The 17,928-nt window shown below is 40.8% G+C and overlaps 1 protein-coding gene across 2 annotated transcripts in view; it reads right to left on the bottom strand.

Annotated features, from left to right (window-relative positions):
- Positions 1-283: 283 nt before the first annotated feature.
- Positions 284-17,928, bottom strand: part of NF2 (neurofibromin 2) — a 1,458,300-nt gene continuing 1,440,655 nt past the window's right edge. For both annotated transcript variants that reach the window (XM_044068458.1, XM_044068457.1), the window contains one exon: positions 284-10,047. Coding sequence is in view for 1 of the 2 variants with exons in the window: in XM_044068457.1 (XP_043924392.1) it covers positions 9,997-10,047 (51 nt within the window). In the remaining variant the exon portion in view is untranslated. The remainder of the gene's footprint in view (positions 10,048-17,928) is intronic.

Here is a 17,928-nt window from a genome sequence, read left to right as displayed (position 1 = left end):
TACTACACATGCTTTCCTCATACAGTTAGATGTAGGGGAAAATTCTCAGATACTTTGCAGCAGCATAACCATCAATGGGATGAAACCTACACGGTTCTGTAAATGCACACATGCAGTGCATAGTTCTCCTAAAGGACAGTTGCCTTAATGAATGCAAACTGAAACTAAAGCGTTTGGTAAACAGATGTATCAAAGACAAAAATGCAAAGGTCTATCATTGACACATCACTAAAGATAGAACACAACACACCAAAAATGCCCTTTCTCTGCATTAGCAAAAGGGTGTTTTTTTTTTTTGGTAAAGAAGCAGCAACCAGCCATTTAGCCAAAGCTCTCATGGCCAACCACCTCAACACTGCCAAAGCATGTGAAATAATCATATGGTATATCTTTGCACATCTTTAAAACTCATAATAAGAACCAATAAATTGTTGTGCAATTCTGGTGTATTAATTATGTTTGGTTTTTAGTACATGTGTTTTTCAATATTCTGGCACTGATCTACAGTGATTCAATGCTTGTGCATTTCAACTATTTACCGAAGACCCATAACATTACAGTTTGCCATCCAACAAACCATGACAGTCTGAAGCAGCAAAGACACGGATTTGCACAGTTAAGTAACTCTGGTCCCAAAGTGGGAAGGCAAGCAGAGAATGGATTCTCCTATGAAAAGATTGCAGCTGATTTCAGTCCTGTGTCATAACTGACTGCAGCTGATTTGCCAGTTGCCACCAGAATTTCTGTCTCTTGTGCTGACAATCAAGATGTCATGGTCTGCTCTTGACCAGAAGCTATGTACCGGCAGGATCCTACACTTGGAATAGAGTTGTCAAGGGGAAGAGAGCATCCTGCTTATAAGCTTCTGATGTCAGAATTAAAGTTAGACCCCTCCCATAAAAAAACTTCAAAACAGAAGGCAGGAAGATATAAAGGAACAGGTTTCTAGTCCTCCACAAGAAAGCACCTACTGTTCCACTTCCTGCAGTCCAAAACAGAACTACACTTTCAAGATCATCTACTACAGCTCTCTCCTTAATGGGCCACCCTTTCGGTTATACATTTCCACCAATTAGAATCTGGCACTTTTTAAGCAAACACTTGAGGACATTCTTATGTTTGACTGATGCATAGTGTGACATAACATACCACCTACATAAGCATGCTTGTCCACGAATTTAACACCCCCCCCAAAGCTAACACATGCCTGTAAATCAAAAGATAATAAATCAGATTTGGTACAAATTATTAAAACAAATGATAGAAAAATAATTGTATGCATTACATTTAACTATGAGGACCCTTCATGATATGATAAATGCTTAGTAGTACTAGCTGGGGGATAGTTAGAGGATTGCCCAAGATAGTGCAATCCTGCAAGAATGACATCCCAAACATCTTCCAACTCTATGAAGCCATGGCTGATGCAATAATTCCTGGTAAACATAGACGACCACGTCACCACAGCATAAGTGTCTGCAAAAGAGGCATTCCTGAAGAAAGCACGGAAAGCAGCAAATCCTCTAGTGTTATAAACCTTAAATGCAGAAAATTGTAATGGGCAGTTAATGTTGAGTGAAGGCATAAGAAAATGCAGTTGAAAATCCACTTGGAAACATCTGCTTGGCAAATGCCAAACCTTCCCTCCCTACATCAAAAATGATGGTCATTATTTCTAACTCATGCACCCTTCTTGCAGTGCCTGAAATGCGAGTGCACGTCCAGGATCTGAGGGCTGGTCCCAGAAGGAATACCATTTGTTCTGGCAGAGAAAAAAGAAAAGTGCACCATCTCGATTGCTTAGATTTCACAAAAATGATTGGTTATCTGAAAAGATAATGACAGATCCCAGAAGCAGCTGTCTTTTCAGGGCCTTCAAAGTGAATAAGAAAACTTGTTGTTACAACTGGTTGCTGTGGAACTCCACCTCTCCAAGAAGGGTTTCTTGCACTGCAAAAGCAGCAAAGGCAGGGGTGGTTTTCCTAACCTGCAAGCAAAGCATTTGTCATCAAGTTACACAATTGGTTCAGCTGCAGGAAGGGAAGACTCACCAAAAGGTTTATGGGAAATGGTCCACTACTCGGGCACTTGGCAACAATAGTTTAACACCAGTAACATGTCTGTATGTGAATCGTGGCTCTGAAGCCATTAACAAGTCACAGCTAAGACCACCACCAGAATCCTCAGGCATGGAAATGTACCATGAGGAGTGTGGACAGGATCAAGCCCTGCAGGTGAAGTAGAGTCATCTGAAATCTACACTGCATCTTCATCCAGGAAACCACTGTAAAACCTCCAGACATTCTCCAAGAGCAGGAATCAATGACCATGTACAATGTCCAGCTTTACCCTAATCAAGTGTTTCATCTACGCCAGGGTTAGGCAGGAAGGCAGAACTTCGTCAAATTTATGTCCTGCCCTAGGGACTGCACCTACCTCATGGCCAGATCTACTGAATATTTGGACATGACTGTCAGTGTAAGGTTTCTGAGGCAACTGACAACAGCTTGGTGAAAACCATGGGCACTAAAAAAAAGCTCACATAACATTTTGTACTGGCCTCCTGGGAAAGTTGACATGTTGGTCATCTTTGCTAGTACTGAAGAGGACAAGACAGCCTGCTGCTTGAAGACTTTTGGTAGAAATCAGAGAGCTTCTTCCTCTTCTGAAGTTGGCCTGGTTTACAGGGAAGAGAAAATGTGGTTAAAGGGGGGCTGAGAGAGGCTTTCTAAACAGGAGAGAGCTTACTTCCTCTTTAGGAGTTAAGCGAACAAGTTCTGAACATGCTAGCCAAAATGCCCTGCTCCCATAAAATGGGTATCCAGGATCTTGTTTTTGATCACTATATACAAAATTACCCAAGACATCATGCACACTCCCAAACTTATGGTATTGGCCAAAATATATGAACAAACAAAAGATGCATAGAAATGCTTGGTATTCCAGTGAAAAGGCCGAGGACAACACCCAATGGTAACCTACTTTGATACCAGTTTTAGGAGAATTATACAGCTTTTTCCTAGGGTCTTCAAAACTTGACAAGCACAGAACAGGCAAAGAGCTGAGCATCATAATTGCTAATGTGACAAAAAAAAGGAACCCCCCCACACACACACATACACAACTTCTCTGGACTCCTTGTCCAGCAACATTACAAAATGCTGTAGTTTCTGAGAACACTGCACTGGACTGAAAACATCATATGGAAATTAGAACCTATACTACACTTAAAAGATCATATAGAAATGTGCACTAGGATGCTAAATAAAACACCCATCTTACACACAGGTACGACTTAAAAGGGACCTTTCAGGAACAAAAGGCAGAGTTTGGCTGCCTCTTGGCTACCAAAATGGCATCCCTAAAGACATGCTAAAAGGAAGGGTTGGACCAAGGCTCTTCATATTTCTTTCCAAGAAATTCTGCAAGGAGAATAGGAAAGGAGCAACAGGACACACTAAAGTGTTCCTCATGAGCCTGGGAGCATCACCAAAAAAAGAGGTTTTATCCAGGACAGAACCAGAAAGGAAAAGGTGGTCTTATTATCACTATCCACCTCAAAAAACATAGTTTTGAAATCTTCTGACTCAGACAAACGGTAACAAGGTAAAAGACAGAACAAAGTAGCTTGCTAACCATGAACTTGAGTTTGCACATGGTGAAAAAGTAACAGTTCAGTGCCGGGTGACAGGGAAACATATGTGCAATGGAGACTGATGTGAGAACTGTATCATGGCTGAAACAGGATTAAAAAACCTCCCAAGTGCTAAAATGCTACATGTACTGCTTGAGTTCTAACCAAACATCAAATGATTGCTTGTCATTCAGGCTCCAAGGCACAGGACAACCAGTTACATTAACTCTATCTGACGAGGGGCCAGCTCAACCAAGAAGGTCTGAAGGCTGGTCCCAGAAGCAATATAATTTGTCCCAAGTACCTTTATTTTCAGACCAAGTGACTCAAGGAACCAAAGCAGATTGGTCAACCATGTCATCCAAATATAGGATAGTGCAAGAACCACAGGATGTACACCCAGGTTAGGAACCAAGAGTGCAACTCCCCTGTTGTCAAGTTCTTTAACTGAACTGGAGGACCAGTTTGGGCTCAAACTCACTAGCTGTAGGTAAGCACATCACAAAAGGGAATGGGAGACAGCTGGACACAAGTCTTGTCTCTTGAGTGCTCATGCCTAAACTTAGCCCATTTGGGTTTGTCCTCATGGCACTGCTCTCATAAAAGGTCTGAGGCCGCAGGAAGGATCCTTCCACTTTTCTTCCAAACAACTCCCACCCTCCCATGACTTGGTGAAGCAGGCTAACAAGCTTATCCCCCTCCTCTGATATCAAGGGGCTAGGGGGAACCTCTTGCACTAGTGGCAAATTTTAACACTTTGCCCTTTCCAGAAATAAATCAGCCAGTGCATGTTTATCTAGTAATCTGCCTGTGTCAGTGGTATACAGAGGATAAAGCTCAGCCCAAGCAGCTCAAGCTCATACAAGCAACTTGTGAGTTTGATGAAACAGGGAAAGTGGGCATGCCCATTTAAGGAGGGAGGTGCACTCCCAGGGCAAAAAAAGGTTCTCAAATCATGAGAAAACCTTTCCAGCATGAGACTCTAAAGACAGCTTTCACAGTCAGGACTGTCAAGAATGTTAATAAGTTACTACAGTTCGCAGGAGAGAATAAGTATCTTGATATTTCTCAGCTTTATAAAGGGGATACTGGGAAAAATGCTTGTGAAATCTCAGCTGCGGATTGCAGGAAAATGCCCAAAATAAAACAGCATAAATTCTTTTTCCTGTGCAGACTCCTTCAAACATTACCAAATGCTATAATTTGACTGAGTGTCCCAAAACAAACAAAACTTTCCTCAAAAAGAGACGTCTGGAATATGCTGCTGAAGTGCCTCATGCAATGAAAGCAAGTGCAACCAATGCAGCAGACTCGATGGATGCATCAGCTGAAACAATGCTATGACAAGCTATAAAAGTTTACCACAATGCCCAACGTCAACATGCTTTCAACTGTTTTATGATCAAAGAATCTGGAAGCAGAATATAGCATATACAATGCTGACAAAAATAAAGGAAAATAACAAATGGGTTATTTAAAGGAAGTAGCATACAAATATCAGCAACAAGCTGATACAAGAAGATATTCACTTCCCCATCCTGTCAAAGACTCCTGCATTCTTTGTCAAGGGAGAGAAAATGTGGATTTTATGGTCTTTAAATATAAGCTGAGGGGCATAAAATTCCCAAAAAAATTAAGAGTTTTTTTCCATGGGGTATTGGAAATATAAGAAACCCTTACATGTTAGACTCTGCTTCAAGACATACCTATTAAAATACATCAATAAGGACCAACTCCAAAAGAAGGGTGAACTGTACTCCACCATTCTGCTGACCTAAAGGGGAATTCAAAGATTTCCCAGAAAAACCTTCTTAGTGCGCCAGACAATTCAAGCTACTTTAGTACATTTGAAGAGCCTTTCAAAAGATATCAACATTAAGACTAGAACTACTGAAATATGAAGGTTCAATGCCCTTACTTTACAAGGAATCACTTCCAAGTCCTTTGTGCCTGTCAACAGTGATGACACCAGCCAAGGTTGAAGTACTCTCTTTAGATGACTGTTTTGATGTGGCTAGTGACCACCAGAGAACAACAATGTCAAATGCAGGGGCATATGTTGAGAGAGGCAGCAACGGTGGTACATGCCTACTAGCATGTTACCAATGAAGACTCATCAAGCTGTAGATAGAATTTTGAAATCCAGCGGCAACTGAAGATCAAGATGTTAGTTAGGGTAACCATAGAGAAATGTACTAAAAATTCTCTGCTCAAGTGGCTTAACTGAAAAGTGGCATTCAAGGTGTATCAGGCTACCACACAAAAAAAAAAAACTTATTGACAGTCATGTGATGGCAGTGCCAAATCTCTGACTAGTGATAACAAGCAATAAAAAACACAAGCACAAAAGTCATTTGGCAGATGGAGCTGCAACAAAGACTCAATGACTAGTTTCCAAGAATGAGGGAAAAAGAAGCATGTACTCCACCTTGTCCTGGAAGCTGCACAGATGAATATGAAGTCAAAGACCCTGGATAGAACCTCTCACTACGCGTTTTTAACCAAGGAGCAGATGCTGCCATAATAAGTGGGGACTGAGGCAATGACCTATTCCTACAGGTCCCTTATACTCATTTTCCTAATTGACAAATGGGTCACTCTGCCTCCTGACTGATCTAACTTCACAAGTTTTACTGGGAGTACAGACGAACACAGCCAAAAGCAGATACAGACAAGTTTAACTACCTAGTTTTTCCATTTTTTAACCAGCTGATTAAACTGCAGATTTTACTTAACCAACACTTTTTTTCTCACCACCCTTCATAAGAAATGTCTCGTGCCACTAAACACTCCTCCACATGATGTCTCCAGAGGCATCGTTCTCATGAATCCCTCTCAGCAAGAAGATAAGGGCCAAGGAAGTCTTCAGGCTTTGTCTGGTGGAGAGAACTTCTATTACTAAAGCAGTGACACTCATGGCAACTAAGAGAGCATAAAATGGCTGACTGACAAGTAGAAAATCTAATAGTGTCTAGACCATGAGATGCAAGATGACATGATGGACCCTCCAACATGAAACCACTGACCTGATTGAGAGTGAGGAGGGCTATCCCAAGAGGGAAGTTCTCAGTCCCAAGTTCTGCCCATCCAGGAATAAGTGACTGGTCCTCAAGATCAGTCTGGTCAATCCTTGGCTCCTACTGATGAGCCAATGGCTATGTGACATTAAAACTCCACAATACTCCCCATCCCAAAGTCAGAGATATAGTCATGCTTCTTCTTGTTCCCACCTCTTCTTCCAGGTTGGAGGAAAGGTAGGGGCTTGGGTTTTCTCTTGCCAAGAATGAGCTCAGCACCTGGACAGGCTACAAACCATAATGAACAGTGGACCTACCTTACAGGCAGTCAAGCCACAACATGGTCTCTACATGCTTGCCCTTATAGTGATGCTTTAATTTAGACCCAGGACTGAGTAAATGACTCTCTTGTAGGTCTCTGTGCCAAAAGCTGTTGAACAGCACCTTCTTTCTGATTACAAGCATATCAAAAACTTCTCCCCATAGTGAATTATGACAGTATTTGTCATCATGACCTCCCCCAACTCAACAAAAGACAAGGCTGGTGTTGGGTTATAATTTCATGGCAACACAGATAAGGTGTACATGGTTCTATGCATCACATCCAATGCAAGTGAATGCATGTTCTTATGTAACATCCTGTTCATTTATCAATCATGGGATGCATGTTCTTGTGCATCACCCAGTACATTTAACAGGGGATGAATATTATGCATCATCTCATGCATCTGGCACAGAATACATACTCTTATGTGTCATCTGTTTCATTTATCAGAGGATGCAGGCTCTTATGCATTGCCTACTACATTTATCAGGGGATGCATTACTACGTTATTCCTCAAGGGATGCATATTATTATACATTACCCAATGCATTTACCAGGGGATGCATACTATTGTGCATCATCCCATACATTTATCAGGGGATACATGCTCAAATGTCACCGACTACATTTATCAGGGGATGCATTTGCTTATGTTTCACCCAATGCAAGCTTTTATGTATTATCCCATGCATTTATCAGGGGATGCATGTTCTTGTGTACCATCCGATACAGTCACCATGGGATGCAAGCTATTATATTATCCCATGCATTGATCATAATCTTTGTGTGTCACCCAGTGCATTTATCAGTACTGCATGTTTTTAATGCATTATTCACCCCTTTAAATTAGGAAATGAGCTGGAATAGGCATGTGGACGACCATGAATACAGGATTTTCCAAATTTTTCAGCAAACAGTGACTAAAAGATGAGTCCAATTAAAGACCCACTAAGTACAGTGTTCTCCACGTTAGATAATGTAGGCTTTTACAAGTTTATACACCAGTTGCATAACAACTGATGCCACATATAGAGGTCTGTGTTAGAAGGAGAGAATTTATTTGGTTCTGTTGCAAGACACAATATTACTGCAAGAAAGTAGCCTGTTGATGAACCTGCACTGTAACACGTAAGAAAGCCATTTAGAAACAAGTTACATGGAATATAGGTAAAATGCATGACAGAGTTTAGAGTAGAGTATTGGTTTAAAGAGTAACAATCTCAGAATTACATTCTCAAGCACAGTACAACTGGAGCAGGTGGGAGAGCTATCTGAAAACTTTATGAGGACTGTCAGGTGTAAGAAACACAACTGAAGCAGAAAAATAAAATTCCCAATCATGAAATGATAGCTACCATTCTGCACAAGTCAGCAAGCCTGCTTTTCTTCCTCTTTCCCCATTCATCTATGAGTATGCCTTATTTAGTGAGGTAACAACAAAATTCCCTACCATTACATAAAACCAATGTCTCTGACAGCAGACAGCCTGCAAAATACTAAACAGAATTACACTGAACTAAAGACTAATTCTGAGAGTCAACAGGACCACAGAATAAAAAGAGCAAGGTGTCAGGGGGCAAAATGCCACAGTTCTCCTTATATGCTGAAATATATTCTAAAATAGTGCAAAAGGTACCCTGGCCTACAAGTACAGAGGAACTATTTCTGACCCTGCTGCCAAGAATCAGGGTTAGTATCTTATCTGTTGGTTGTATGACTGACCAGGAAGCATAGTAATGAATGTCTGGCTATTAACTCGACCACCCTGAGGAGAAGATAGAGGTCTGGCACTGCAAGAATGGCCCTAGGTAGAGACCTGCAACACAACAACCTACTAGACTCTATAACATACAAAGTTAATAACACACTGAACTGTGAACATCCAGAGAAATGTATGTACATACACAGCTGTCCTGTGACACTATCTCCCTGAAGCCATTAAGGTCAATTATAGATGGGTAAATAAGTCAGGGTAGTGGGTCACACACTGGAAGGAATAAATCACAGCTGGTGGGAAGAACAACATTAAAAATATATAGATAAAAGTATATATTCAAAGAAAGCCATTGCAACTCATTAACCTTGCATATAATGGTTTGAGAAAAGAGAAGCATACACTCTATGAGTGCAGTTAGAAATAAAAATAAATGCGTCCAGCTTGCAAAACAGTACTACTGTCTCAACAAGCAAGATAGTATTGCAACAGTGCAAAACCGGATATGTCACAAAGGAATACTGAATTAATACAAAAGCCCTTTATACATGATAAAGTCAATATAAACAAGAAAAAGCTTTTTATACTTTGCATACAAGAAGAGATATCATTTAAGTGCCAGGTACACGGTGATGTACAGTTGCTGCACTGCATTAACTTCACTGCACTGGCAAAACTATTTCTGCCCCTGTACAGGCTTCACAGTTCATGTACAGTTAAAGAAAAACTATTTCCTTGGCACCATCTAAATAGTCCCTGATTTGATAATTTCAGCTTATATTTCAGTTCTTAAGAAAGGTTTTATAACCATTGTAAATGCAGGTCCTTACCACCTGCAATGTAGTGACTTCATGCATAACAGTAACATACTGTGCGTCCAACTAAGTGAGTGGACTGGCATATACTCTAGTATCTCCATTTCAATGTAGTAATCAACAGTCTGGATTCCACTCCTAATTTGTGCAAGTAGACCATAACTTTGCATATCTCAAAATAATACTTCTGTTTTCAACAACCTGAAATGCAAAAAAAAAAAAAAAAAAATTCCCTTATAAAAATGCAAAACAACTTCACGATGAATGTTTTACAAGTACACAATTCAGTAAGGAGAAGAAGGAAACATTCAATGCTATCACTTAGTTGTCCCAGTTTGACAAACTGTCACATTTGGACTTCATTTTATCTTGGGGTACTTCAAACCACTAGCAAGCCGATGTACCATCTTGGCAGGTAAAGATGCAGTTCTTCAACAGCCCCTGGTCCTGAATAATTGGATATCATATTGTGTACAGGGAGCAAAGACCTCTCATAATTCTTCAAAGCAGGCCACTCTCGACTTTGTGCTTTGCAAAGTCAGCTGGAAAGACACAAACAGAAAATGCAATGAGTGAACATCCAAGAACAGATCACATTAAATACACACCTGTAGAAAGAAGTGCAGTCCCAGATACAAACACCTTAGTCGAGGGAGAAAGCATTTAAGAAGGATGGCACCAGCTACATGGGATCACATTTCAGTACGTCAATAGTAAGGGATGACAGATGAGCTTTTTAAATTTATATCCCAGTTATAACTATAAAATGTGGTGACATTTATGCAAAAATTGCATCCATGTTCAAAAAATGGTTTGTCTCAACTGTTTGCAACCTACAATAACTTATGCTGTCTCTATTTTTATTAATACTTATATAATTTATTTAGTTGTATATTAATGGACAAAAATAGCATTCTTAGCTCCAAAGACTATCAGAATTAAAAAACTGGACTGGCATTCTATTAAACATATACAAATAATATCATTTACAAACAATCATTTGCTTGAAATCTGAGCATGTCTGCATTTTAAAACACTACCGATGGATATATTTTCATCTGAACCTGGTTCTTTATCTAATAAATGCCAATTTAATTTTCTTAATAAATTATTCTGCCATTCCCCCCTTTCATTCTGGTACACCTTTTCTAAAATAAGAAAAACACAAATGTATTAAAAATCCTAACACACACACACACTGCTATGTTTTGCTAAGGCATTTATTATATTCTCCTTAATGGCATAATAATGCTGATGTATACATTTTTTCACACTATCATTTTTTTCTATATAAAATGTGGGGCAAGATAAACATGTAGCAGCATATACTACTATGACCATATTACAGTCAAAGTGACCCTGACAATAGTGGGTTAAATTACTTTCCCCATTATAACAAGCTTGCTAACATTTATATATTTGTGTTGTTTACATGTACCTTCTATTCCTTCACAGAACAAAAGGTTCCTCACTTACTGTGTTAAAGGAACAAAATCTTCTTCAAAAAATAAATAAGACACACAAGCATAAGAAGATTTATATCCCAGTGCATCCCACATCGCTGAATCAAACTTCTGCTACATGTCCAGCAGAGTAACATCTTTGCCAAATTCATATAGACTTGGACAACTGGATGGAAAGCTTCAAAGTTTTCCCCAAGTCTTTCTGTGTTGTTCCCCTTGAGGCTGATGGGAACATTTGAAAATGGGTTACTGAATAGGCTTATAATGGTCTGCAGACTGATTGCCTAGTACTTAACCTATGAACCTGGAACTTAAGTATTTGGTCCCACTCAACTCAAGGCTTGAAGTTCTATCTAATATGTGTTTGGTCCCTACTCAGGGACAGTAATCAAGGAAACTCACTCCTCACAACTGACACTGGTAAGGGATGGCCACTAGGAGCAAAGATGGATACACACAGTATTTTTAGAATCACCTCTCTGCGCCATGCACAACTTCCCTTAAGAGCACACTCCAGACCTGAGGCTGGACTCTCTCTCTCTCTCCAGGCCCCAAACAAGATTCCACACTGACCACTTTGGAGCTCTGCCCCCCCTGTTCCCAGTAGCTGACATACACACTTGGATATTTGATTTTCACACACACACACACACACACACACACACACACACACACACACACACACACACACCTGAGAAAAGCTGGCACAGACTTACCAACTGTTCCCCCTCTGCCAAGATTATGAGGTATTTACTCTGCCACCGGTCAACTACTCTAAGGCTCTTGTAGGGGTACCCAATTATAATGAGTAAAATTAATACTAATACAAATGGTAGAGTTTGACCAATGCAGCAAGACTTTCAGGAGTAGCCACAGTGTCACTAAAATAAGCATAAGTACTCTCAAGATATTAAAAGTATTCTCTAAAGGACCAGCCACAATAAAAGTTTCTAGAAATATTTAATAATAAATAATAAAATATGCAGAAGAAAAAGAAAACAAATCAGCTTCACATACATTAATGATCTGTGTACTTTTACATCCACTTCAACAAATCAAGATTGCAGCCATGTTTTTTGTTTAGCTTTTCTTCTCTTTTTGTACTGTAATGCCTACATTTCTTAATACAAATAAGACAGAAATAGAAGAGGAAGAAAAACAGCATCTTTTTACGTTAATAGTTTTGTCATATACAAGAACTAAAATACTTTACTATAAAACATGCAATTTATATTGTAACAAGTTTTTCAGAAATACTGTTAAGTAAAAAAGTTTGCTTCCGTAGTTACCTTTTTCTTTTGCATTTCCTACTCAGCCTGTTCTATATCAAATAATGACTTTGATTATCCAGGAAAAAATATTCTGAAGACAGCTGGACACAGCAACTTGAATCTCACACCTGCCTCCTGACATTCCCTGATTACTGGAATAAATGTGTTTTTCTTCTACCTGGTATACAGTGAATAGCTATTTTCCACAAACACTCTACTGTCTTCAACTTTTAATACTTTACTGTTTTTGTCACAGTAGTCTCAGGATCAGGTCTTTCTGCTAGTAGGTTTTGGTCTTTACTAATAAAGGTCTTGGCTGCATTCTCATGGTCATATTTGTAGCATACACATGGTGTGCCTTTTCAAGTAATGGTGCCTGCTGTGGAATACCAGTTCAGTTGCTTGTTCCTTCTAGTTTCTCTGGTATAGCAGAAAGTCTCAGATTTTCCCAACATACTGTGTCCTCTAATTCTATTTTTTGAAACATCTCTTTTTTGAGCAGTCTCATACTCAGCTAGCTTTTTCTTCATTTCAGCCTCTGTTTTTTTGCAGTTTTATCAGCTCATCTGAACATCTATTTAAAATGTTTCTTCCATTTTTCCAGCCTTTTGTTATTTGAGTCGATATAATCCTTCAAAGTTTCAGTTGTTTTAATCAGCTCTGAGCACATTTGACTTTTTTTCTTCTAGATTACCAGAAGCCATGTCTTGCACCAAAGCTGGAGCTTGGAATGCTGTTTGCTGAAGAGCTGCAAGATTCTTCTAAGTCAGTGTTTTCTCTTTAACTTTTCTTGGCGATTTTCTTTCAGGCTTTTTCAGTTTCTTCTTTGTAGGCATCCAGGAAGTGTACTTACTAACCAGTAACTGAATTTTGCTCAAATTGACAGTAAGTGGTTGATCAGTGTGCAGCCATCTTGGAAGCAGAGTCCTCATCCAGCAGTCTGTAATTAGCTCACACCACTCTACTCTCAAACAAGACAAAAGATAATGAGGTGGAGGAAGAAGCTGGTGAAAAAGGGAAGGTGGGAGGGAGAATGCTATGAGGTTCCCTGCTGAATCACTGGAGGAAAACTGCCTCTGTTGGCTGGCTTGCCTATTTCAGCCCTTGACACCTATCCACTGGCCCTTCTCAAATACATTCTTCAGTTTAAAATGGTTTACATGAGATTGTTTGTGATAAAAATTCCTACAGTTTGGGAAGAAAAGGCTCACTGTATTTCCATACAGAAGACTGAAACAACCATTTAACTAACAAGAGTGTTTGTCATTTCTCTTCTAATCTTCTGAATACTTTCTGCTATGGATGCCTGAAATGCAAATAATTGTCCAGGGAATTATTTCTAAGTTGCCCTTTGGATGTCCTCAGATAGGAATTGCATCCTTAGCCATGCAAACCATATAATGCCTACACCTCAGGTCAACACTCTAGTTCAAGCAACAGTGTCAAAGATGCATTTTAAGTCAAGGATGCTGACTCTGACGACCTTCTGTAGAAGTTTTGAGATGTACTGTTTAAGGACAATGCCTGAGACCTAACTGCATTTTTAAAAAATGTTTACTATCTTCTTGCTCTTGGAACATAAGCACCAGGCAGTAAACTACCTCAATGCCTAGAGTGGCAAACGCATATACCTTTTAGACAAACCAGCCCAAGATATGCCTCTCTACCATTAGTAAGGATGCTGTCAGTAGGCATAAGCTTAGATTCTCTTGCCATGTTCAAACAAATGACAGGATTTGTCACCAGATTTTCATATAAATGCATAAAATTACCTTCAACCTGGTAGAAACAGTTGGGTTTCTTGGGTGGCAGTGGGATCAAGACGCACTAATGAGGCAACTTGAAGGCCCCTTTAAAAACAGCAGCAGGTATGAACTCTTATATTCTAAACACATTCATTGGGCTTTTTATGAGGGTGAGAGAATTCTAACTCTCCATTTAAAATGCCCCAACAAAAAATGTATGCTTTCCCCAAAGGATACATACTCTGGTGGTACCTGAAGACAAAGACTCAACATAATCATCAGTATCACAGCCAAGCAGTGAAAGGATCTGTACAGTGTAACCAAAATCTTTGTTTTCAGCCACATCACATCAGAGCGAGATGCCCTGGGATGTCCCTCTCCTCTTAGAAAGTTATTCCAGAAATAGTGGTTCCTCTGGTGGAGGAGGAGGCACAGCATTGATTCTCTACTACGCTGACACACATTTTTCAGTGAATGGTTTATAGTCAAAACTTGAAGAGGAGCCCACGCAGGCATCAAAGAGGCTAAGGCTGCAATCATAAGCCCTACCAGGTACAATTTAGGAGGTCTGACATATTCAGACTTCTAGTCCAAAAATTAAAAGTCATTTTTTTTTTCTCCAAGATCTACAGATTCATTCAGAAAAATAGCTGGAATTACCACAAAGGGAGAAGCTTCTCTCTCTCTGTGTGTGAAGGACTGGCTGGCTGACAGCAGGAACCTAGGAATCTATGTCCAACTGTGACATGGCACGTATATTTTGAAAGGCCTGGGCAGACATTTCGGCATCCTTTGGCTAGCCTGTGATGCAGCATGGGCAGACAGACACAGGAGAAGATAGGGTTGAAGTCTAACAAGCTTTCACCTCTACAGATCTGAAATGAGCCCTCAAGCCCTTGGCATGACTGATGGGGATGCAGATGACTCATGCCCTCTGTCTGTAAAAATTTTCACAGCTACTTTCTTACCTACCTTTCTAAAATGCTTAGATTCCCTAGCAGCACTTATATGACATCTCTCTTCCTCTGATGCAAGGGTGGTCGCCCTCTGCTACAAAGGTACACGCGTTTTACAGCACTGGATGGTACTTAAGGGAAAGCTCATCATAAGAGAGATTTCTTACTAAAGAAAGAAAACAGTTTACAGTCAAACTCAAGACATAAGTATAATTTGTTGGCCTCAAGCACAATGCAACTTTTCCTGGGGAAGACATCAGCCTCAGAAAAAAATCTTTCCAGATCTTATTTGGCAATTGCCCTGCAATACAACAGTAAGAGTGAGAATAAAAATTCTCAATACGAATACTTACCATAGCTCTGCAAATCAAAACAGACAAATTTCTAAACACTCTACATTGCGCAAAAAAAAATTATGATGGTGTGGTGTGGTTGTCCCTCTGCTATACGCCATATATCCTACTGATGCCTGCAGCACTGGAGAAAAATCAGCCCTATGAAGGGATATTCAAAAGGTCAAAGTCAGACTGGAGCTTGAATGTCTATTTGTGATGTTGTGCTGAAATCTCATGTATGACGAAACATTAAGAGACAAATGATCCTTGTGACAAACATTATGCGGCTCCCTGAAGGACAAGCTATCTTTTGAAAAAGAGATAGGATTCCCTACAGATAAGGCCTAAAGCATCAAAATCCCATGAGTTTAGACAAAGTACAGTTGTGTACACTTACCATAAATGTAGATGTTTGAGTGTTCCCACTGCTGCAGTCATCACCATTGGGTTATCCATGCTGTGGTAGCCCTCAGTCAGTCCGAATACCAGAGTCAAGGTTTTGTGCGTCGGCTGCTGTCACTTGCTGGGTGACGTCAGGACGTCCAAGCTATAAAAGGAGAGCAGGCAACGCCATTACCTCAGTTTTTCTTGCCTTAGCCAACCAAAGAAGTCCAATTATTAGTAGTAGTCCTGGGGTCAGAGACCCCCATATGAATATGTGTCTCTCTAAGGACAGCAGATATCGAGGAAAAGCATGACTGCAGCAGTGAGAACAGTCGAACATCTACATTTATGGTAAGTGTACACAATTGTACTATGTTATTCATTTCTCACTGCTGCAATCACCACCATTGGGAAGATTCCCAGAACTGAGGAGAAGGGTGAAAGCTGATAGAAACTTAAGATTGGGAGAGCATGCCCTGAAGAATTGCAGAGGTAAACCCAGCTCTAGCTTTTTAGAATAGATTCATATGGTAATGCTTGGTGAAGGTGTGGACTGATGTCTATGTGACAGCTTCCAGGATCTCCTTGGTGGGTACCCCTCTAAGGAATGCTGTAGAAGTAGAGGTTGCCCTAGTGGAATGGGTACTGATGGTCCTAGGGGGTGGTGTTCCATGGAAGGAGTACCAAAATTGGATGCAGAGCACTATCCATTTGGAAATGGTCTGTTTGGATACTGGTTTCCCTTGTGCCCCTGTTTTAAAGCTGACCAAGAGCTGGTCAGTTTTCCTGAATGTCTTTGTACAATCCAGATGAAATCTGAGTTGCTTGTGCACATCCAAATAATGCAGTATCCTTTCCTCCTTGTTCTGAGGGTTAGGGAAGAAGGTGGGCAGGTGGATGTCCTGGTTGAGGGTAACATCCAAACCCACCTTTTGGCATGAAGGAGGGGTTGGTTCTCAGGGAGACCCTGTCTGCATGGAAGATGATAAATGGTTCATTGGCCATTAAAGCTTGAAGCTCTGACACTCTCCTGGCTGAAGTGATAGCCAGGAGAAAGGCAGTCTTCCAAGAGAGGTACTTTAATTCTGAGGATGCTGCAGGCTCGAAGGGGGGCAGAGTAAGCGTTTCTAAAACATAGTTCAGATCCTAGGCTGGGGTGGGCTGTCTTCTGGGAGGCCTTATATTTGAGGCTCCTCTAAGGAATTGTTTGATAAGAGGGTGGCATACCAATGACTGTTCTGTATCAAAGTGTGCCAAGATGGCAGAGGCATGGATCTTCATGGAGGAGAAGGAGAGATCCTTATTAAGAAGCTCAGCCAGATAATGTAGAATAAGAGGAATGGAGGGCAGATGAATGTCTGCCCCCTTGGAGTGGCTCCAGGAGCAGAATCTTTTCCATTTTCCAGCATAAGATTTTCTGGTGCTGGGCCTTCTGGCTTCTGTGATGATATCAAGGACTTGCTTGCTTAGCATAGATTCCTTGTTGGTTATGGTAGAATAAGCCATGCAGAGAGCTTGGGCGTCTGAAGGTCTGGGTGCAGCATTGTACCACCCCCGGGACAGCAGGAGAGGTATCAGAGGTAGCTGCCAGGAGGGGGGGCTGGAGATATAGGCTGCACAGCAGTGGGTACCAATGCTGTCTGGGCCAATCTAGGGCAATAAGTATTGCTTTTGATTTTTCCTCCCTTATCTTGATTATTACTTTTGGAATAAGAGGAAGAGGTGGGAATACATACACAAAGAGGGTATTCCAAGTGAAGGTCAGGGCATCGACCTTCCAGGCCAGGTGATGGTACCCCCTGGTGCAGAAATTCTGTACTTGGTCATTTAAATGAGAGGCAAAGAGGTCCACCTGGGGGGTCCCCCATGTAAGGGTAATTTATAGAAAAATGTCTCTGTGGATTTGCCATTCATGTAGGTCCAGCAGGTTTCTGCTTAAGTGGTCTGTTAGGATGTTGCTGATGCCCGGTAAGTATTGGGTTATAAGATGTAGTCCCACAGATGAGGGTGCTAGCCACAGGTTCATGGCTAGTCTGCACAGGGGATAAGATTGAGTCTCTCCCTGTTTGCTGATGTACCACGACTGTGGTGTTGTCTGTTTTTATGAGAACCCCCCCTAGTTTGAGGTAGGGTTTGAAGGACGTCAGAGAGTTTTGCACTGCTATCATGTCCTTTGGTTGATGTGCAAGGGTAGTATTTGAGCATCCCAAAGACCTTGAGTGCATCTGCTTTCTAGGTGGGCACCCCAGGCTATATCCGAAGCATCTGT

The sequence above is a fragment of the Protopterus annectens genome, chromosome 4.part0 (assembly GCF_019279795.1).
Source record: "Protopterus annectens isolate FY-2018-M chromosome 4.part0, PAN1.0, whole genome shotgun sequence".
NCBI lineage: Eukaryota > Metazoa > Chordata > Ceratodontiformes > Protopteridae > Protopterus > Protopterus annectens.
The sequence above is the reverse complement of the archived record's forward strand: the minus strand, read 5'-3'. Positions and strand labels throughout refer to the sequence as shown.